At 40.2% G+C, this 23550-nt stretch overlaps 1 protein-coding gene across 4 annotated transcripts; it reads right to left on the bottom strand.

Annotated features, from left to right (window-relative positions):
* Positions 1-814: 814 nt before the first annotated feature.
* NAPEPLD (N-acyl phosphatidylethanolamine phospholipase D) lies at positions 815-22297 on the bottom strand. 4 transcript variants are annotated; one of them, XM_085216825.1, is made up of 5 exons: positions 22157-22297; positions 10519-10825; positions 4809-5455; positions 3807-3921; positions 815-1956 (listed from the first exon to the last, which is right to left on the bottom strand). In XM_085216825.1, exons 2-5 carry the CDS (start codon positions 10810-10812, stop codon positions 1831-1833), a joined length of 1182 nt encoding a protein of 393 aa, XP_085072951.1. In that variant the 5' UTR covers positions 10813-10825; positions 22157-22297; the 3' UTR covers positions 815-1830. The 4 variants fall into 4 exon arrangements, with proteins under 4 accessions (XP_085072951.1, XP_085072940.1, XP_085072946.1 ...); XM_085216814.1 differs by lacking the exon at positions 22157-22297 and adding an exon at positions 21519-21774; XM_085216820.1 differs by lacking the exon at positions 22157-22297 and adding an exon at positions 21312-21498.
* Positions 22298-23550: the final 1253 nt, after the last annotated feature.

Here is a 23550-nt window from a genome sequence, read left to right on the forward strand (position 1 = left end):
CCAAAACATATGCCATTGCTGACGTTTAAGGCTCCGATCCTTGTATCTTGCTGCTTATCTATATACAATAGGCACTCCTTTAGTTTCATTTTTTCCTTTCTAAAATACAGAATTTTACACAATGCAGTCTAATAGTTTTGAAGTGAAAAAAAAAAAAAACAACAATTGAGTTTTAATAATATCCTTCAAAGATATCCAGCAACTTGGTCTCCTCCAAAATATTACACATAATAGACACTACATATCCAAGTCATTACTGAAGCTATTGTGTAAATAAAAGGCCCAACACAGACTTGGTCTGAAACATGCTTGCAGAAATCAACACTGAACTATTAGCAGTAGTTTTAAACCAGTTTTTAACACATTCTGGTTATTAGATTCATAGTAAAAATCCCTTTTCAAATAAAGAAATCTTGATAAATATGAATTACACTACAGGAAAATAAGATACTTTTGCTTACATATAGTTTAATTACCTACTCCAGAAGCCTTCCTCAGCATTAACTTAGGCTAATTCATCTTTGTCTCCTTGTGCTGTTCTTTGCTGGCATTAAGTTCTTTAAGATTTCTAGCACTTCCTACTGTAGGCTTCTAAAAGGTAACTTTGCAAACTGAAGCTTACTTGCAGCATGAGATCTCCTCAAGTGGTTTTAATTAGTTGGCAGAAGTCAATGCCTTAAAATCACAGGGAATTTATTGTTTTCATTGATCTTGGTGGAGTATAAACATAAAACATAACACACAAAAGTAAATATATATATATATATATATATATCTCAAAGTATTTATGAGTTATGAAGCAAAACAACCACCATTATTACTTTTTGTTTTTGGCAACAATAGGCTTTAATTCTGTAAATGAGCATGGCGATGTGATACAGAGACGTTCAGCAACGTATTACAATAGTAAGTAGTTTTGTAGTCTCTCATTCAACTTGAAGATTATAAGGAAGCTATAAGAAAAATTACCACAGCCCTTAACACTTTTCACTTTAAAAAAAAAAAAAAAGTATTTAATTGGCTGAGTTGATGCAAGGACAAAGTGCCACTAATGGACTCTTCCATTTCATGTACAATATTTGACAAGGAAATTATTTTAGACATGTTCAGGCCTAACTTAAAAACATTAACAATGAAAGTGCACAGATACTCTGGTCATCATTAAGCATTACACATGGATGTTGCAATATCGAAGCTCTCTCTCTCTGTTAAAGGCACATTCCTTTAGATCATTTTAAAATTCAGCTTTTGTGGTTCCTCAGTAAATTAAAATGTAGAAGCACACAGTAAAATAATGATTTTACTGTGCTTGTGCTTTAATAACACAGATGTACTGGGAGATGCCCCATACAACGTGTTGTGAAGCTACCGAGGAACAGGACATAATTTGAAAATCAATGATTAAGGAGTGAGATATAACAATGAATAATTAATATCAGCCATTAATTATGAGACTGTGTCCTATTCTGAAGGTATTATTGCTGTTATAGGCAAGATGAAGAGTTTAAAAAAAAAATAAATGTTTATTATTGGTGCAGGTAAGAGTTGAAACTGCAAGTTGTATCCAAACAATATCTCATATATTAACCAGTGTTTGGATCACTTCCCAAAATTTGTAAACAAACTTCTAAAATGAATATAACTGAAAAATGAAAACAAAAACAACAGTAAAATGAAATTTCTATGAGAACTTTAGTTATGAAACTGACAAACCTGGAATCTAAAAATCCAATTAACTCAACCTACTCTGTAAGTACATCAAATTAACATTTGTAATATTAAATACTCATTCAAATCAAACAAGGCTTACAAGGAATTGCTGCTGGTTTACTATTCAGACCCATCGTTTGTACTCAAGACCTGTGACTCTCCATGGTTTAAGACAAAGAAGTCTTCTTTTTTCAAGCCGTATCTTTCAAGAGCTTCATTCAGTTTAACTGGAGGATCCAAGTAATACTAGAAAAATAACAATACAAGGAAAAAACATCACTACCACATTTAGTGGGCAAGAAAATGAAAAGGAGTATCATTACTCTAAAAGACTGCCTTACATATTAACTATGACCTAAAAAGGAAAAGGAATACATTTGTCAAATTGAACTGAAATGTTTTGTTTCATTTTTAGATTTTAAAGAATAAGAATACTGATTTACACTCATCCAGTATCTAGTAAAGCATAACTTATCATCCAAAATTCAGTCCTTTTCAATGTAAATAGATCTCTTGGAAGAAAAACAGTCACTACTCACTCCTAACACAAAGAAGGAAATGCTAGTAGGCAGCAGATGGCGCTTTCTCACATTAGTAAAACAAAGTTGTCAGTCTTAATGTTTACAAAATAGCGCCATTTCAATATAATAAATATAAGTTCAGGGGGACAGCATTTGTTACATTTTTAAAAAGGCATCTTAAGGGAGAATAATCCAGTTTTGAGGTAATTGATCTGTTTTTTAAGTACTAATGACAGAGCATTAAAAGTGTCTCCGATAGAAAATGTTAGGAGTCAAGTAAACATAGTTAACAGAAGCAGAAGAAAGTTACAAGAAGTAATAGTGCAACTGTTGCAAAGAAAGGTGGAAAAACAGCTACCAGACAAGATGCCTCCAAGTACATGTAGACTTCCTGCCTTTCACCTCATTTTTAGTCACTGTTACAGTATTCAGGTAACTAATTACTACAAGTGATAGAGAGCAAGGGCAGAAATCAGCAACAATTCAGGATAACCAAGTTTTTCCGTGTTTTGCCAGTAAAAGAAGCTGATATTTAATCATGAATCAAAAACAGCCTTCAATGCATTTACTAGACTGACAAGGTGCATAAAAACTATCCTGAACTAAGGGCACTCAATTCTTATGGCTTCCAAGAGATGTATGCAATAAAAAAGTAAACTTGGTAATGAATTTCCCTGTCTACCCTGTTCCTCAGCTGTCAGACATCGGGTTTATTATTCACTCTACAGGATATATTCTAGCTATTTAAATCCCTATAAAACACTATTTCTTCAGAAGATATTTGCTGATTTTTTTTTTCTGTCTGAATATTCTATAACGACTGCTAGTGCACTATCATATCTACTTTATTTTCAATATGAAATGTTCAGAACCAAAGACTCATAGGTTTCTGAACTGCATCGATTTCTCTTCACAGATTTCAGATGAAAGGACACAGAGGAGCTGTCATAAGAATCAATCTATGACTCAAAGGTTCAAACTTCAGAGAAGAGAAACTTATTGAAATGCCAGATTACAGACTAACTTTCTTGTCTGCTTCAATTTTTTCTCTACCCCATGTTTCCCACTATAGTGTTGTTTGTTTTGTTTTTTAACTTTATGCTAAATAAAAAGTAGGCAAATTAACTAATAAGGTGCTCAATCGGAGAACTCTACTACCCAATATATTTACTTTCTCTAAACCAGAAGGAATATAGTTGTAACTATTTCTTTGTATCTAAATGCTTCCACAACAAAGAATGGACTTCAAAGATGCTGCATAGCATAAGATTCCCAGTATGCTCCTCTGTCTGGCAAGATTTTCTATCAGAAAGAAATTCAACCACTAAAAAATAATGCCAATAGATCTCCAGGTGTTTTAATATTTATACTTTAAAATTAATCTTAACTATTTTACACATTAGTTATGAAAAACTACATATTGTTTTGATGCACAGTACACATAGTAACAGCTTTTCACTCATATTACATTTTAATTATACATTTATAGATACATGGGTTAAATTGCATGAAGGAAGTAACAGTAGTGATTGTGTAGTTAGAAAATCTGAGCTCATATGTAGTGCTTAAATTTACCTCATTTGCTAAAGCAAAGGTTCCCCAATGAATTGCTACAGACTTCTTCGCTTGAACATCAATATGGATTCTTACTGCTTCTTCAGGATCCACATGTTGATGTTTCATAAACCACCTACCAAAACACAACGTAAATTTTTTGTGTCACCAGATTTCTTCTTTACCTTCATGGAGTAAGTTGCAAGAAATCTAAAAATATACATTTGCCCAAAAACTATACATGTCTTAAGAATATACAGAACACTCAAAATCAACAGGCTGGAAAATACCAACATACTCTCAAAACATCAGCTCATCAGCTTTACTCCCCAGAAAGTTATTTTCTTACCTATAATTTTAATAGCATAAGGACATATTATTGATACCTGGGGGCATTAAGACCACAGATTTAAATTACACTTAATTTCATGCCACGAAAATATGTGCTTCAAAAGATAGCCAAAGGGAGTGGTGAGGAAGTAGAGAAGGGGACCTAGGCATTTTTGAAAAACACTATATATTTTTTTTTTACCATGTTCTGATTCTTATCTTTTTTTCCCAGACTATATGTGATCTGCTTCCAGCATGATATGAATGTTACCATCTAAAAAATGTAGATACCCCATGGTAAATAGGATAAGGATTCCTGAACAAATAGTGCTTTCACACACTAGGAAGGATTCATCTTCGTTTCCAGATAAGTTGCAAAAGCAGCATAAGGACTTCAGCAAGGGAAAAATGCAGCAACCTGTATGCACCTAAATGACATAGATTGAGAAATGCTATTTAAGAGAAGAAGCCACCAAGTAATTCCAGATTTTGACTCAACATTTTTCATGGAACTCAGCCGATTCATCCTTGCTATACTTAAGACTGAAGAATAAAATCTCTGAGAAATGCAAATACACAGGCAAGTGAATCAGGCATTTCAGTTCCACCTTTTGGTTGCTGAATGACAAAACTAAGAAAAATGGGCAATTTGTCTCTTTTGCCTATTTTGACCAAAACATAAGGTTTTCATACCTTGGCTCATAAGCTCCAATGGGAATTGCTGCAAGGTCAAAAGGTCCAAATCTTTTACCTATCTGTTCAAAAGCAACACAGTATCCGGTGTCTCCTGCAAAGAAAAATCTATTCCAAGGTCCCAAGACAGACCAGCTGCCCCACAGAACCTTGTTGTCATCTGTCACAGTCCTTTTGCACCAGTGTTGAGAAGGGGTAAAGACAAAAGTCACCGCATCGTGACCGGGGACACAGTTCTCTTCCCACCAATCCAGTTCAATCACATTCTCACAACCGCATCTCTGCATCCAGTCTAAGAGCCCTAGAGGCACAAACCAGCGCAGCTCACTGCCAAAGCGTTCATTTAAACTTTTTACAGAGTTGTAGTCCAAATGATCGTAGTGGGTATGGCTGATGACAACAGCATCTATTTTGGGGAGCTGGTCAACTGTGCACGGAGGTGGTCGGAAGCGCTTGGGGCCCATCAGCTGCACAGGAGAAGCCCTCTGACTGAAGATGGGGTCAGTGAGAAATACCAGTTCATCCATTTCCACCATAACTGAGGCATGTCCCAACCACGTGACTCGCATACCAGTTCCTGTTTTTCCAACAAGTTCTGGGTTTTGAACAAAGTATGGTTTTAACACTGGAAGCTCTTTGTCAAGTTCCTATCAGAAAACAGAACAAAATATGAGACATATCAGAATGTACTTGGCTGCGAAACAAAAACTTCATACAAGGCACAAATCATTACAGTCAAGACTTGTGATTTGCTTATGCTTTTAGGCAACTTAAGAACTGCAACACAGATGTCTTTTTAATGGCCGTTTTCCTAGCAAGTTCCTTCTAAATTAATCTTTTATTTGGTCACATTTTCACTTCCCTTTCTCAAGAGAAGAGAGTTCAAGAGAGGCTAAGAAACCTACTCATGCTGATACTGATGTCCCAGCACTTCTGGATCCTGGTTAGATTCTCCCTGTGATGGTTGTTGTCTTCTGTCTCTAGCATTAGATTAACACTATCAGATAGCTTATACAGAGCTAAGCTCCTGCTACCTTATAAGCCTAGCTGACATTGAGACAGTTCAGGAATCTAGGGTTTTCTTTCCTAAAACAGTTTTGAGAGCTTCAGGGAAGTTACTTTCCCTGCAATATTTTATTGATTTGGAGGGCATACGTTGGGATGAAGGTACTGAAATCTTACTGTAAGTAATTAAATATTCATGAAATTGCTTTTCTGAGAGCTAATGGATGAGACATGTCTACTGAAAAAGTTTCACTACTGCCTTTGGGAAAGAGACATATACTAAGTTACTGTACAGATAACCTTCTCCAAAACTGAATGGTTGGTGCAGAACAGTCAATTAACTCATACAAGAATGAACAAAGTATGATTATTAGACTGAGAAAAGCCACTGATTCCCTAAGAAAGAAATAGAAACATTTTCTTCTAAGTACACAGAAGCAGCATAAAATCTCAAGAACAGGAATTAGTCAAACTCATGAAATTAGATGTGTTTAAGCCAATACATCAGTTTATGTCAAGGAAATTAAAGCCAGGTATGAAATGTAATAATTCTTGTAACACAATTTATGTCAGTAAATGCATTGTTATGGACAACATTCTTTTTAGGTACTTGTTTTTAAAGTTGGACTACAAATTATTTTGCACTGGAGAGGAGACTAGTTTCACTACTTGGCTTTCCCATCAGATGAGTAAAAGTGAAGTCATTCTACGTATTGGCCTCAGTATTTATATAAACCAATTTTCTGGCTAGTACTAGTAATGCCTGACAGTATTAAGTATAAAGGCATTTGATACTGTCTCCCACGACATCCTTATAACAAAGCTGAGGAAGTGTGGGATAGATGAGTGGACAGTGAGGTGGGTTGAGAACTGGCTGACTGGCAGAGCGCAGAGGATCGTCGTTGGTGGTGCAGAGTCTGGCTGGAGACCTGTAACCAGTGGTGTCCCCCAGGGGTCTGTGCTGGGTCCGGTCTTGTTCAACATCTTCATCAATTACCTTGATGAGGGGATAGTGGCCACCCTCAGCAAGTTTGCTGATGATACGAAATTGGGAGGATTGGCTGACACGCCTGAAGGCTGTGCTGCCATTCAGCGAGATCTGGACAGGCTGGAGAGCTGGGCAGTAAGAAACCGGATGAGGTTCAACAAAAGCAAGTGTAGGGTCTTACACCTAGGGAGGAATAATTGCATGCACCAATACAGGCTGGGGGATGAGCTGCTGGAGAGGAGCTCTGCAGAGAGGGACCTGGGCGTCCTGGTGGACGACAGGTTGGCCATGAGCCAGCAGTGTGCCCTCGTGGCCAAAAAGGCCAATGGCATTCTGGAGAGCATTAAGAAGAGCGTGTCCAGCAGGTCGAGGGAAGTGATCCTCCCCCTCTACTCTGCCCTGGTAAGGCCTCATCTGGAGTACTGTGTCCAGTTCTGGGCTCCCCAGTACAAAAAAAGACAGAGATCTCTTGGAAAGAGTCCAGCAGAGGGCCACAAAGATGGTGAAGGGCCTGGAGCATCTCCCCTGTGAAGAAAGGCTAAGTGAACTGGGTCTGTTTAGCCTTGAGAAAAGAAGACTGAGAGGGGACCTGATCCAGGTTTATAAATATCTGAGGTGTGGCAGCCATAGCGGTGAGGCCAGTCTCTTTTCAGTGGTACGTGGAGACAGGACGAGGGGAAACGGCCATCAGCTGCAGCACAGGAAGTTTCGCACGAATGTGCGTAAGAACTTCTTCACGGTGAGGGTGACGGAGCACTGGAACAGGCTGCCCAGGGAGGTTGTGGAGTCTCCTTCTCTGGAGATATTCAAGTCTCGCCTGGACGCCTACCTGTGCGACCTGGTGTAGGGAACCTGCTTTGGCAGGGGGGTTGGTCTCGATGATCTCTAGAGGTCCCTTCCAACCCCTACAATTCCGTGATTCTGTGACTCTGTGATTTTACTAAGCAAGGAGCTGCCTGCTTATAAATTTTTTTCACTTTCATTCTGAACAAACCAAGATGAGACTCAGTTACAAGACCTAATTCCTCCTCTCAGGGCCATCTTCACTTCAACTAGAAGGGAAGGAGACAGGTAGTAAAAGTAACCACTTCTCAAATTGTAAGAACAAACTAAACCACAAGTTCTATTAGCAGTATACTTCATATGAAATTCTTAAAACTTGTGCAATGGGATAACAAACAAAATACACAATCTTATAGAACCTTTATCCTGCTACAGCACATTTTGTTCTCTATCAAACCAACCAGAAACAGCAATATTACAAGAATTATAACAGAATTTTAAAATATAGCATCAGTTTCAAGTCAGCTACCAGCAGAGGCAGATGTGCTTAATACCATCTTGTCTTCATTGCTAGAATAAGAAAATGTTTCTACAATGTTTTCTTTCATTGTGTCATACTCCCCAGCCCAAGTTCTTCCTTCCTTCCTACAAGGAGAAACACATGACTGGTCTCAGTAAGACTAGCTAATTAGCTCAGGATTTTTGGTGCTTAGCACATACTGGAATACCACTGGATTTTACAGAAATAAGAACAATTTATATTTTTAATCCAAATCCTAAATACTTAAAAGGCACTTCAATGGCATTGGGGAAAAAAAAAAAAAAAGAATGAACTTTTAATAATGGCTGTAATAAACATACACAAAGTATATTCATTCTGGAATTCTGGATAATGCTAGAAGCTTGTTGAAAAAGCACGATTATAATACACAGTTTTTCAACAGTGAAGAACCTGGATTATTACTTATTAAAAACACACACAAAGCATTTGGTACAGATAAACTGAACCTGCTCAGTACAGGAGACACCAAATATGCTAAAAGCTGGAAACAGGAGCAGGAATCTCTTTAAGGCTTTTGTTATCTAGCAGTGTTAAATAAAGTATGGAGCACCTAGTTTGAATTTTAAACAAGCTCAAAAGAGCTTTACAGCTTGATTTAGGTGTGGACAAAACGTAGCTGGAACAAGCATCAAAATGGCTGAGGACCGAAAGAGTGCATTTAATTGATCCCTATCTGGGTTTTTCTGATGCATTTCACCAAGCTACTAAATAATTAGAGTTACTTAATCCAACAATTTCAGATGCAAAGCAAGAAAATTAGTCCAAAATTAATCCCAGCTGGGTCAGAGAGAACAAGTGAGTTTTACAACCGGGACAGTGCAGATTTCTTTGTAATCATCCTTTATTGCAGGGATAACGAGTAAATTAAAGAGGAGCACTGCAGGCCTCCACTGCCATCAAAGCTGTGCATTCTGCACTTGGTAGTAAACCTGAGCACTGCCTTCTTGGTAGCTCAGTCACTGATGAGGTTTCTCACTTGTGCTGACAAGAGCTGAAGCAATGACTACTGCTACTGCACACATACAGAACAGGGCAGTAGTCAAAGCCAACTGAAACCAGCCAAGTTGTGAATTGTACATAAATGTGACTAAAGTTCAACATACTCAGACAACTGCTGTTAATACAGATAATGTATAGAAGCAGGATACCATTTTAAAAAGAGTAAATCACTGGAGGGGACCCCAAGACCAAAATAGGTTTGTTGTGTTTTTTTCTGAAATTGAATTATTATTACTGTAGAACAATTACATCCAGGATTAATTCTCCCTTAAATATGCTCTGTGCCACATAACCTTAAAGAAATCTCAAATTTTCTCAGGGCCCTGTTAATAAGTAACACAAATTCCCAGTCAGAAACCTGATCAGATAACTTCCTTCATAGGTAATTCGCATAAGATAACAAATGAAAAATGTAAGCTACTTGCTGAACACTGCCTGGGAGATTTATAGCTTATGGCTGATTCCTAGGATGCTTAAAAGCATTACTAACTCCTGCTGGTTCAAAAATATTTTCCCTAGTTGTGTACCCTTTTGCACAGCTTTTCTGTAGGTCAAGAAAACACGTTAGAAAACATACAAAGAAGTAACCCTGTCAAAACCTTAGCATAACACTGTGAACCTTAACACTGTTGTGGCCACATAGATAACCAGTGGTTTCCAGTATCCAGTTCTCTTCATGGCAATGAAGCATCTCTCAGAGGTTTCTTCTCCAGCCTCTGCTTTTTAAGGCCTTCCTTATACACCACATCTGAGAGAAGCAACGCACAAAGAACAAATAATGATGCTTCCCAGTAAACTGGCACTGTACCTTTAATATTTCAGTACAATTACTTGTTCTGGTTAGTTTTAATATATGCATTTTTTTCTCTTGGTTTACTGAAACAGAAACATAAATTTGCAAACACTTCATAAGTAAAAGAAAGGAATTATTAAGTATATATATAAAAAAAAAGATCTATTTAAAGGTAGTCTGAAAAAAAAAATTGTAATGATACATACCACAGCTACTTTGTCCAATATGAATGATGTTTTATTGTATGATTCATAATGCAACGCCCATTAAAATGGAAACAGTACACTTGTTTGTCGTTTATGATTGAGTCAGGTTATTTTTGTTGTTTTCATAAACATAAATTCAACTAACTAAATCAAAGGTTGAGAAACTAATTGAAAGGCAAAAAGTTGAAGAAGCAAAAAGGATTATCCCTCCTATTGAAAAGTATAAAGAAAGCAATTACAAAATCAGAAAAACAACACCAACGAGGAATATCCTGAAGCTGTCCAATGGGTTAGTTGGAAATTGTCCTGCTTTAGATGTTACAGTAGAGGAAAAAACAATCTGAATCACAAGCAGAGAACATGTAAGCGCTTACCTGTTTCGAAGATGGCACATTGCTGTTATCTTTTTCCATGAGGCACCATTTCAAAACATTGGGCAAGGTTGGTGACTTCCATGTTGGCCATGGGTTGACAAATCTCCCATCTTTGCCTCTCTTTGATTTCGTTACATCTTCTTCTAGCCTGTAGTCCAGCCTGAAGCTTTTCCTGGAGGCTCTGGAAGAGTCACTGCCCCTGGATCCTCGGTCTGAGTTGTGATGTTTCCTCACTGCTTCCTTAGGGTATTGGCTGGATGCAGATGGAACAGGCTCTTCTGTTTTCTTATCCATATTTTTTTGAGAACTAAAATACATTTTAAATTAATCAATATTTTTCTGGAGTAACATCAATATTTGTAAGACTGAATGTTCTCATACACTAGAAACAAGCCTACCCATTTTATGATCTACTGTATTTTTCTCAACAAAATAAGCTTCTTGAACTGTTGCTATTACACAAAAGACATCAGAAACATGCCGTGGCAAGTAGACATCAGATCTCTTTGTAATTCAGGCAGAATTTTACTCCCTGGTATGCACCGGTTGGGATACAAGTGTTATTATCTACCCACTGCAAAGAGCTGGGGGAAGGGTCCTTAATTCACATGTGGGAAGAATAGTTAAGTCCGTCCTGCCACTTCTGACATTTAGTGCCTGATGTAATGTGATCCTTCAAGCACGTCCAAGAGACGCTGGAACTACAGAGCACCTTAGGACTTGCCCACATAGTGACTGCTGTGTAGTAAGAGCAGCAGCTTCATGTAGCACTAATGACACTGCTTCTGACTACAAGATGTGTCAACACATGCACACACATGCATGCAAATAAATAAATAAATAAATAAATAACAAGAGTTATTTGGTCCTATCTTGTCTGAAACAAAGGTAAACTTCAGTGGAGTAACAGCAAGATTAACTGTTTCAAAGTTTCATAAAAATTTGACTGAACTGACATATGAAAGGCCACAGAAGCTTGGAATATCACAAATTATGTCTGCAATGCCTGTTCTTAATCCCACTGTGAAATGAAGAGGAAAAAAAAGAAGTGAGGAAATAACAGAAAAGACTGTTTTTCTGAAGCCATACATGTGGGGCGTTTCTTAAAAAACTTTCACATTGGCAGTCAGAAGCTCTTATTCCAGACTGCACTGCACTGTTGGAGAGCTTAGGAGTACTGAGTTCCATTGACCTCTGTGTGTCCAAGGTGGAGAAAACAAGTATTCAGATTTTACTTTAAAAGGAATTCAATCAAGCTAAATGCTTCCATTTCTATATTTAATGTCAACATTTCAGTATCCTGACAATATTTAAAAAACAAGTTGCTATTTTTAAAAAGTCATCTCCTTTCAAGTAGTTACACATTCTATCTGTTAAGAACTAGAAGACGACTAGTAGTGGACAGACAGTGTGATATGCTGCCTACATGTTGGAAGTTTTCAAGTTTTAATTAGAAATTATGAAGTCTGCTCTGTGGAAAATTTTCTCCAGCACGCATTTTAGACTGTCTAATAATTCATTAACTCAGCTATTCAGGCTTCAGCAGGTATACTCATATGTGAAGCACCAGTCAGATGCACCAAGGTCACTCCACTCAAAGTTTTCAGAGAACAGAAGTAAATACAGAGGTTTTCCTAAAAATTACTCCTTAAAGGTGGTATTTTTAAAGTAGTTGAATAGGAAGGACTCACTGCATCCCTCTTAAGTTCATAATCACAGAAAAAAAATAGACTGTTACTGCAACGTTACAGCTTGGTTTTTGCTAACTGATAAGAAGCGTCATCAAATTAAACTCAAATGCATTTCCTTGTGATGCACCAACTTCAAACGCAGAGCTCTTCCCTGCTACTTCAGCAGGGATCAACTGAAAAACAGCAGGTGAGGTGTCAGTTGTGAATACACAACAACTGTTCAATCAACATTCAGACAACATTCCTGATCGCATTTCTGAGAAGTAACATTCCTGGTCATAACCACATTTTAACTAATTTGCCTTTTATTATGGTTTCCCTGTAGTTTTACTGAAACCACTTTATTACGTGTTTTCTATTAGCAATAGTATCACATCTGCATCACAACATTAATTGTAACCACTGATACTCCCAAGCTGTCTTCTCTGTTCCATAAAATATCTGCTGGAATCAGCCTTCGTTTCAACAGCCGTCCAGCTTTCTCTATGCCATTTTAAACAGATATAAGTGGTAAGAAGCACAAACTGCTAAATGGAATATATGAGGAAACTGTAATGGATACACTAACTATTGCTTTAACTTGGGAGGGTTTTTGTGCCATTCTTCAAAGAGCATTTCCAGTGCCCAGTCAACTTATTAATTTAGCAAAGCACACAGGCTCAGTATATCATATCTACTCTTCCACAACACGTGGTAAAAACAACCCACAGAAGTTTAATCAGGTAGATACTTCATTCCAGGAATATTCTTTTGTTAACATCTTGGAGTCTGATTTTTAAATATATATGACTACTGTAATTATTATTCCTATAAGACACTTTATATTAGAGAGCAAAGTGCCTAAGGTTTTATTTTCAAGCTTTTGTTTATCTATTCATTCATCTCTGAAATAGTTGAATTCTGCTTTTGCTTACATTTTTATAAAACCTTTGATCTTATTCTGAAAGAATAAGCCTCTAGGGGAAGAAAGGATCAACGATGCTGATTAAACAAAGAAAATGCCAAAGCATTTAAGGCACTGCAGGTATATGTCTGCCAAGATATTTTCCACATGATGTACGTACATTACTTTCATTAGTATTCCATTGGCAACTGAAGGGAGAAAAGACATCAGTGCTCACAGAATACTTCAAACTCTTCTAGATGCATAAGGACAAATTTACCAGCTATTAACTGACAAAGTATTCCTGATGAACCACAGATTCTTTTGAATTTTCAGTCTCACCAGATCACTTCTGTTTCACCTATACTGGTAAAATGTTTCCAAGTATATTTAAAGAATGCAGTAGAAAAACTCTGATTTTTCTTATTAAAACATAGACTCATTTCTAGAAAGCCCGTATGTTTCAACTATTAGCTTAAAATGAAACTCAATCAGTCATTAGTTTAAGGAGACTCATACTCTTTTTGCAAAAGAAAGCCTCTAACAAAGAGATTCTGAAGTTATATTTTAAATGCTAAAAATTAAGCAATCAGGAATGAGCTGATATTTCAACCAGCTTTTATGAATTCTTCTCCAAGAAAAATAATGGTTTGGCAAATAGCTTCAAAGAATTTAAGTACTGTATTGCCAACCAAATTATGAGGACAGAGGTACTACAAAATCAAACTGAATTGGAGCTGTGGGGGCAGAAGGAAGCAGGAGGAAGGGCTTGTGCTCTTGGTGAGTATTTGATCATGTGACCTATAAGAAATCTTTATTTTTCATGCTTTTAAGGGGAGAGGAAAGCTCCTACTTAGAAGCACTGAACTGATTTCTTAACACATGAAAATCATCCTTCAGGATGAGGTGACTTACCACAAAAAAGGGTAAAGGGATTGACCCAGAGGTTTCAGACAGGAAGAAACACGACCATCCCACAACTACCTGACCCAGTGGGCGGCAACCCTGCCCACCAGAGTGGCCTGGAACTACATGGTATTTAAGGATCCTTCCAACACAAACCATTCCATGATTCTGTGCTTCTGTGACCTCCACACGCAGGGATGCTTCACCAGTTTAGCTTCACTCAGAAAAAGAAACACATCATCACGTACAAACTAGTGCATGAGCCCATGAGTCACGCCAAACTCATGGTGCCAGAAGGTACCCTAGACAGAGGGGAACAACCCTTTTGGATGAATAGGATGAAACATAACATGAATCAAAATGCAAAGCTCACACAACTGGTTTTCTAGCAGCAAGCACTAAGGGGCCCTTGTGAACCCACAAAGCAAAGAAGTTGTAGATGAGGCAGGACATGGCAAGGAAAATCAGGCCTTACGTTCTGATAAACAGGCTTGTTCCTGGAGAAAAACAAAAAAAGGATAAAGCTCTTATGACAGTGGATTTGGTGTCAATTGTTTCTTTTAGCATTGCTTGTATAATTGAAAGCTTGGATAGAAATATTTTGGCTTTCAGCCTTTTCTATATTTAGGAAAGCCATTAACAGCTTATGTAAACATTCTAATAGTTCCTCAGTTTTGTTCCAAAAGAAGTTTGAAAGCAGGATACACTGAAGTTACAAGAAGCACTGTCATTAAAACTTTTATTTTACAATGCTCTCTGTAGAGATTTAAGAGCCACATCATTTTAACTTGATTAGCAGAAAAGCATCAATGCAGAAACTAGCGCACAGGTCTCCACTTCCTCCAGCCAGCCTTCTCTATCAGTCCCTACGTGACAAGGTACTATATGTACATGACACGCCAACTATGAAGGCTGCTGGAACAAATTCATCCCTTTCTACACAGAAACGTGGTCCTTATTTAACAAATTCATAAGCCACAAAGGAAAAGAAAGAGTTACTATGAAACCACGGTTTACTGGAATCCAACAAAACATCATACTTACCTTGCAAACATTCCCCAGCTTTTCAAATATCCTTACTAATCTCTGTTTCTGAAGAATTGATCTTTGTTCATCTCTAACTGCTGTCTTTCTATATAGATCACATCTAGAATTGGGCTGCACTGTGCATTACCTAAAAGGGACAGTGCACAGTATTCGGCAAACCGAGTTGGTTTCTGCTTTTATCATACAACTACAGTCTTATCAAAGTGAGAACTTTCTGTAAGCTGTGTATTGCTACACAACTCAGAAAATGCTTTTCAATATACATGTTTCATGGTTGCAAAAAGTATGCTTTTGGCTTGCAACTGAAAAAAGGATTTCAACTAAGAGGTATTTGCAAACACTGTGCAGCACACTAGTTAAAAAAAAAAAAGCCTTCTGCATGCTAAAATATCAAGTCACTGCCAGCTAAGTTCTGGCTGTGCTTTTATTTTTCCTTTAAGTCTGAAATTGTCTGCATTAATTAATGAACAGTTTGAGACTGGAAAATTCTGAATGCCTTTAAACCTTTATTGTTAAGTACTTCAGGCTGTCCAGGCCAGTCGCAACAGCAGTTATTCCAGATTTTCTTGGTCTTAAGATTTCACACAAAGATTTCAATCTTGCAACTAGCTGATCTACGATTACTTTTATTATTTGAGATTCCCAGTAAAAAGTTGCAAGCAAGAACAAGCGCTGCAGAAGTTTTATTCAAACTATTTGATATTTTAAGACCCAGCTAGAGATTCTGTGGGACATCCTGTTCCCCAGGTTATTTTCAAACTAACCACAATCCTCCCCCAAACCCATGCTATCATAGCCTTCTTCCCTTCTTGCACGCACAGGTGTAAGCTGCAAGCTGTTCCTTCCCTACTCTTATGAACCACCTGCAAGTATCCTGACTATCATGACTTTGTGTGATATTACAGAAAGACGAATAACTGAGTTAATAACAGAAGCAAAAATAGCCCTCTCTACGAAAACCTCTAACTAGGATGAATCTAGATGTGAGGACCAAAAATACAATTTAGTCATTACTGAGAAAAAAAAATTAATTACCAATAAAGCAAGTTTGATGCAACTTACAATAACTGTATTGTCTCAGCAGCCACCACTGCCAGCCAACCCACCTCTGTCCTCAGTACTCCTCTAGCTTGCAAAAAAACAAACACACACACACACAAAAACACAAAAAAACAAACACATGTCCACATGGTGAACCCCCCAAGGAGCTGATACAGCAGACAGTCACTTCTTACCATCCAGTCTCCTACAGAAGCCCTTATTTCCACCCAGATCACTGCATAAGAACTCAAGGATTTACACCAACAAACTGGCTCAGGCAGGGGAGAGTGCCAAGCCAACAGGAAGTTATTCACAGCAATTACAGGTGCTATCAGCTACATCCTCCTGTGCCCTCAGATACAAATGCTAACAGGCATTAGTCAGATCCACCAGCAGTACCTGGAGCCAGCTATTTCTCTGTGCTGTGATCAGCTCTGGACTTGCACAAACTGCATGAAGCTGCCTCTTCCTGGAACTGAGATAACTTGCAGCAACCATCGCTTTGCCATCCAGGTGCCCCAGCTGGCTGACTGTCCCTGTCCAACACGGACAGGGTTTTATAGCCCCTGACATGTTCATGCCTTGTATTTAACATTACAGAATTTTGCTGCAACACGTGCATTCTCTACAGTTTATGATTCTACATGATAGTAGTTGCCTATAAGAACCATGCATATGAACAGAGATGACAGACTCAGCCTCCAGTGTCTTTACCTACACATGCCTATTAAAACTAATTATTTCCTTCTCTAGCCTCATCTTTTGAATCTCTGTTTCCAAGCACAGGCATATGGCTATCACATTTAAAAACTCGGTCTACCATGAGTGGTCAGCTTTTTGGCTTGCCTGGACAATGATGAGTGAAAAGGAACTGTCTTAGACCACATATAAAATACAGAATATAGTTAATGTATGTAAGTATTAAAGCATGCATTATAGAGAGAGACACACACACAGAAAAATAGAGGGCAACAAAAACATAAAGCTGTGGGTTGGACACACGTGGGGCCATTGTTAAGATTCAGTGTAAGAGCAGTGCTGCTCTGTGCTGTTCCTGGGGAAGGCAGAAGGAAAGTAGGAATCAATTCTCCTTTTACTGTGAAGTGTTTTACTGTACTCTCTCTTTCTAAACAACCCATTTCCTATTTCTACTTAATGCATTAGGAAGAATGGGGGATGCACATTCTGGAGCTGTAATTAAAATTTTCTTGCCTGCTGTGCTACACAGGCCTCCAGCTGACCACACACAGAAGCAAAGTTCATGCAATATGGCTGCAGTACGGCATGCAAGACAACCACTGGATGGTGACTCAAAACACAGATGATTTTTAAAGTCAACAGAAAAATACCAGAAGACAGCCCATGCACACAGCTGAGTACAGATAACCTTTGGACTCCAGCAGCAAGGATAATCTCCATGGACAGCCACTCACAGTTGCAAGGAATTCTAATGAAGCTGTTCTAAACGAGCAAACCCTTCACTGTACCCATCCAGCCACAGGATCCAGTCCCAGCTCTGTGTTCTGGCATCAGCTCTGCATAAATGCCTGCTGGAGTGGATGAGCTGTTCATTAGCTGGTCTCCTGATGTGAACACAATTAATCACAGACACAAACCCTTCCAGCACGAAGCTTACAGTTAGAAGAAATGATCCAACTTTAAAGTTCAGTATTTACAAACACACTTTAGCCACTCAGATGCATTAACAGACAACACAGCTTGGGTTTAGTATTTTAACCCATTATGTGATGCTGATGCTGTGCTGTTAGCACTGGTTTTCCTCAACTACAATGAAGTTTTAAAGGCTTGCACTCTGTCCTAAGGGCAGAGGGCTCCCTGCCTAACATCCTATGTCAATTAGATAGGACTAAAGCAAAACAACACCACACTAGCACACTTAACGAGACTAAGGCTCTATTTGAACATACTATGGTAGAAAGAAAGACAGGTAAGAACTGTTCCATAGAAGTGCACATAGAAGTCCTGCCAACACCTTCATCCATAGGATCCACATGGCAAAGCAGGACCTGAAGCAGTTTATTTCAATTCAGTGCCGGTATTTTTATGTCTGCAGCTCCTCAGTTGCTATCCCCACCTCATTTACAAAGCCTTTTAATTTTCTTTTTTTCCTTCTCTCTCTCCATGCCAGAAAGGAACAAACTGCTACGCAAACTTTCTCTAGGCACACAATGAAAATAATCCTTTAAAGCCTGCAAAGCCTCAGTTAACCAGGAAGTGCAGCAATGCCTAAGCATTAAACAAGTTTTCATTGCTAAGTCAACAGACACGCATTTTTGTTTATATACATATTTAAATGCAGGTTCACTTAATTCCCTCTCTTCAGTTCAAAGTCTAAGCACACAGTATCCAATGTGATTTCTATGTAATATAAAAATATTTCCTCAAATTCTTTTCTAATCTACTTTCACACTTGGATTTCATCATATGCTCAATTTCTGCTTATCCAAATAACATCTTTTCTCTCTATGTACATACACATTCCCATTAGCCATATGGATTTGACAAAACTATAACATTTGACCTCAGATGTGTTGAAATCCAAATAAATCATCTTCGCATCATTTAATGAAAGGAAAATAAAGTTTTTCTTTACTGAAAAAATGTTTTTCTTGAATGAAACTATTCAAAGACCACCTTTCACAAGAGTTAAGCTATGAGATGATCAGCCTTCCCAAACACACAATTTCTGAATGATAAGTAGTAGAACACAGATACAGAAGAACACAAATACGGAAGGAAATGGAGAACATCACAAGGCATCAGCCTTTTCCCCCATATACAAACAGCTTTTTTCTCTATCCCTACAACCACAGGTCGTGAGGCCTCTCCAAGTACCCTGAAAGAAATGCGAAGTGCTTCTGTTGTTAGTCAATAACAAAAGCATTCATGTTAAGGCTGTTTGTTTGTTTTCCCCCTCTGAAGGAGGCAAGGCACATTTCCAACATAAATGTGAGATTACTAATTCTCAAGGCACCATTCTAAATACGTAGGAGTTTTCAGGAGACAAAGTGTTTCATTTTAACAAGTCTAAATAGATGCTCACAAACAACTCATTATTGCCACAATTTCATCATCAGAAATAGCTGAACCGCACTGAAAACTTCCTTCAAAAACCAGCCCACAGCATGGGAGCCGTCAGCGTAAACAAATTAAATTACTTCCAAACATTGTAAGCAATGAAAAATCGATACCTTACAACAAACCTTGCTTAGCAGACAGTTCCACCAGTACCAACTGCGCAGGCAGGTCTTACCCCAAGAAAAATCTCTCAATATACATCCACAGCCTTATTCTTCACCACCTGATCACTCCCTTGCATAACACCACACCAAACCTTATTTCTCACAACGGGGACACCAGAGGACTACAGCCAGGTGTCCTCATGGTGTCACTTGGTAACATCCAGTTCTCTTTGCTGAACAACTCTGTGAGAGCTATCCATTTCGGTGCAGTTATAGGCTATCTAAATCCATATTATACCTCCTTTTTATAGCTGCTAATATATGCACTAATATATTACATGCAAACAACAAATAATATGATTCAACTCCAAGGTTTTCTAAGAATATTCAAACCATGTACAATGTCTGCCATGCAGAAAAATCCCTTTCATTCAAGCCTCCAACTGCATGTAGAGGCTGGATGACCAAGTGATTTATCACAGTTGTGCTCTGAGCATGTTAGAATGAGGATCCTGACTACAAGCTAAAAACGTACAGCAATCGATCAAAAAATTAAACTGATATCACGAACTTACAGATGTAACCAAAAGGAAAAAATAATTTTACTGCATGTGTTATACATAAAGGCACTAATTAATATGACAGCATTAGCATTTTCTTCATCGCAGATAAAACACTTGCCTTCTTATTTACAGAAAAAAAAACCTGAATTGCGAATTAGCAGTTCTGTTGCAATCTTGGGCTTACAGAGGTTAAGGGAACAGTAGGTTTCTGCTGAGGTAATTCCTCAAATCCACTTAGCCTATACAAGGGAAGAAAATAACAATACCAGAATGCTTCCTTTCCAAAAGGCCACAGATCTCTTTCGATTTGAACCAAGCCAAAGCCCCATTCCTGCTATTTGTATCAGTTCCACTTCCAACCCTAACTTCCTCCTCCTCACCACACTGTGTACATCAGAGTGGGCTTCCCAGTCCGCCCATTATCTTCTTGTGACAGGGATTCCATTTTCAGATTATCTCAGGCATTTCTCAAGCAATTGTTGCAACGATTCTCAAAGCAGTATGGGATTTATCTTATTTGTGGTTTGTGGTTCATATCTGTAAAATTAATCAGGCTTCCTACCTCATTAGCTGGCAAAGTAGCTACTGTGAAGAAAAATCCATGGCCATTTTTAAAAGCCTTCTGTCAGAAAAGTGATGAAATGACTTACTTTGCTTTTCTGATCTTTAATTTTTGATGTCATTTCTTTGGTGTCATTTGAAAAATAAAAAGCAAAGTCCTAAATGCAAACAGTACTTTAATGAGAGGATGAGAACTTGCTTCAGACTTGCTATGATATGTGACTTACTCGGTAAGTGAAAATAAATCACAATCATCGCTAGAAAAATCTCTTCAGCTGAAGTCTAACACGGACACAACCGCATGCAGCCAAGATATTCAAGGAATATTTTGCCTAAGCCCTTACTAGAGATAATTGCCGATCATTCAGATTATTTGTCTGAGCTAATTACGTTAGCTTACTTTGTTAATATCTACCACTTCACGTCTGCATCACACAGCGCAGGAGGAACGCCGGCTTCAGACGCCCGTCCGTGCGTCCCTTTCCACGGGAACGGCCGCCGAGGCGTCAGTTCCACGGAGCGCGTTAGCCGGGAAGTTACATAACGCGTCGCTCCGGGGGCGATGCTGCAGCGTTACCTCCCGTCCGCTCACGGGAAACCCGAGCACGGCCACGGGGGCGGCGGGGTTGAAGTAGGACTTCTTCTTCCACGTCACCCTCCTCGGGGAGAACGCGGTCCGCAGCCCCGCGGCGGGATGTGGCAGCATCCGCACCCCCAGCCGGGGTGACCCGTCCGCAGCCCGGCCCCGCGCCGGCAGACACCGCAGCGCGCCCGGAGCGCGGCCGGCGGTAGGGTTGCGGCCCGAGGACCCTCCCCCCACGCCCAACTTCGCCAAAGCGGCCGCCCGGTCTCGCCCTGCCCCGCTCCCTCCCCGCTCGGCGGGACCCCGGTACCGGACCGTCGGCCGGTGCCGCCGCGCCCTCCCGGCAGCAGGTGCGCCGCTGCGGCCGCTCGGATGCCGGCCGGGCTGCGGAGGCGGCGGGGCGCGCAGGTGCTCCCTCCGCACGGCTCCCGGAATGCCGGCTCCGCTCGGTCCCGCCCGCAGAGTCTTCCCTGCCCACAGGAAGGCGCGGGGCAGCGGCTCCCACCCCGGCGCGCCGCTCACCTCCCGGGCCGCTGCCCCTGAGCGGTCCCGTCCTCTTCTCCCTCCTCCTCCTCCATGGTGCCGCTCCACCCCCTCCGCGGCGGTTCCGCGGCTCTCCAGCAGGAGCTGTCGAACGGCTCCGGCTTCCCGCCCGCGCAGTGTACCGCTGAGGGCAGCGTACCGAGCTGCAAGCAGCAGCTCCACAGCGCCCTGCCCCGCACCATGCCGCAGCAGCCCCGCGTGCACGGCCGCCCCCGCCCGGCCGTGTACGGCGCTGATAGCAAGATGGCGGCGGGGCCCGGCGCCTGAAGCGGGCGGCGTCGGGCTGGGAGCCGGCCAAGTCCTGCGCTTGATCCCGATAGTTTGTAAACGTTCCCCGTCTGGGAGCCTGTGCGTGCGCTAACTCACCGGTGCCGTAGCGAAAACTTTCCTAAAGTTGGTTCTTTCAGGAACTGGGAGCCTGGCCACCGACCGCTGCCAAAGTTAAACTGGTGCTCGCTCAATCCCGCACCGTTGGAACAGGGACGCACGGACCCTCCTCGCACAGAGCAGCCCTCACATCCCTGTATTATCCTCGTTCTTTCCTTTGCTTTTAGGAAATTAAAACTCCTCACACAGTGAGTTTAGTCCGCTGCCAAGCCCCTATGAGCAGTCCTCACCTGGAAGGAAGCGGGGGGTTCCGAGGAACCAGTCTGGAGAAACGAGGAGCTCACAGAAGTAGAATAGGTACTTATAAAATCTTTCTGTACCTCCTTAAGGATGTAAGACAATGGAAGGTACAGAACAAAGCTATGTGTGTGTGATACTGTATGTAGTAGCAGCATGGATTCAGAGGCTATCTGGAGTTCAGACACATTTATATGCACCTTATCTGGAAGCTCAGGAATCAATAATGAGATTGTTGGGAAATCTCACGTAGGATCAGAGGTGAAGGTCTAAAGATCTTGGGGGAAGCACAGATACAGACTAAGTGGAGAATGGCTTGAGAGCCCTGTGAAGAAGGATTTGGGGGTGTCAGTTGATGAAAGACTCAACATGAGCCAGCAATGTGCACTTGCAGCCCAGAAGGCCAACCGTATCTGGGTTGCATCAAGAGAAGGATGACCAGAATGTTGAGGGAATTGGTTCTGCCACTCTGCTGTGCTCTTATGAGACACCACCAGCAGTACTGCATCTAGTTTTGGGGCCACCAACACAAGAAGATCATGGAGTTGTTGGAGCAGGTCCAGAGGAGAGCCACAAAAATCATCAGAAGGCTGGAGCACCTCCCCTGTGCAGATGGGCTGAAAGAGCTGGGGCTTTTCATTCTAGAGCAGTAAAGGCTCTGAGGGTCTGAGGGAAAGGCTAAATGGCTTTCAAGTACCAGAAGGGAACCTACAGAAAAGCCAGGGAGGGACTTTTTATAAGGGTTGGTAGTGACAGAAGGGGAAATGGCTTTGAACTGTAAGAGGGCAGATTTAGGCTAGATATTAGGAAATAATTCTTTACTGTGAGGGTGGTGAGACACTGGAACAGGTTGCTCAGAAAAGCTGTGGATGCCCCCTCCCTGGAGGCATTCAAGGCCAGGCCGGATGGGGCTGTGAGCAACTTGGTCTAGAGGGAGGCGTCCCTGCCTAAAGCAGGGGGTTGGAACTACAAGATCTTAAAGGTCCCTTCCAACACAAACCATTCTATGATTCTATGGAAATGCAAGTCTTACTTTTCTTATTATTAATCTATCATTCCCTTAACCTTTGTAAAGTAAAGAAGGCTAATACTGCCACATTATCTTGTTCAGAATGAGGAAAACCAGTGTTATTAGTTACCTTTGGTCAAGCAGATTTGCTGCTGATTTACGGCAGGGAGAATCCCAGTTCATTCCTCCTGACTCTTCTCAACTGACTTTTCCTGATCATTTCATCTCCTGTCAGTATGTCTAAAGATAAGCAGGCCTTATAGATGTTTTGATTTGTATTCACACTTCATTCAACATAAATGTATATAGATTGAAGTTATTTCTACTCTTACTTTATAGAATCTAAGGCTGACTACATGAGTTAGATGATAAAGCTGC

Source organism: Meleagris gallopavo, chromosome 1, assembly GCF_905368555.1.
Source record: "Meleagris gallopavo chromosome 1, MGAL_WU_HG_1.1, whole genome shotgun sequence".
NCBI lineage: Eukaryota > Metazoa > Chordata > Aves > Galliformes > Phasianidae > Meleagris > Meleagris gallopavo.

Excerpts from the sequence above, each read along its gene's own strand:
- NAPEPLD (XM_085216814.1), bottom strand. The coding sequence starts at position 21,721 with ATGGTGCGGGGCAGGGCGCTGTGGAGCTGCTGCTTGCAGCTCGGTACG. Across the intron at positions 10,826-21,518 it reads CAGGGGCAGCGGCCCGGGAG|TTCTCAAAAAAATATGGATA; the intron begins GTGAGCGGCGCG and ends AATGTATTTTAG. Across the intron at positions 3,922-4,808 it reads ATTGGAGCTTATGAGCCAAG|GTGGTTTATGAAACATCAAC; the intron begins GTATGAAAACCT and ends GTGTTTTGGTAG.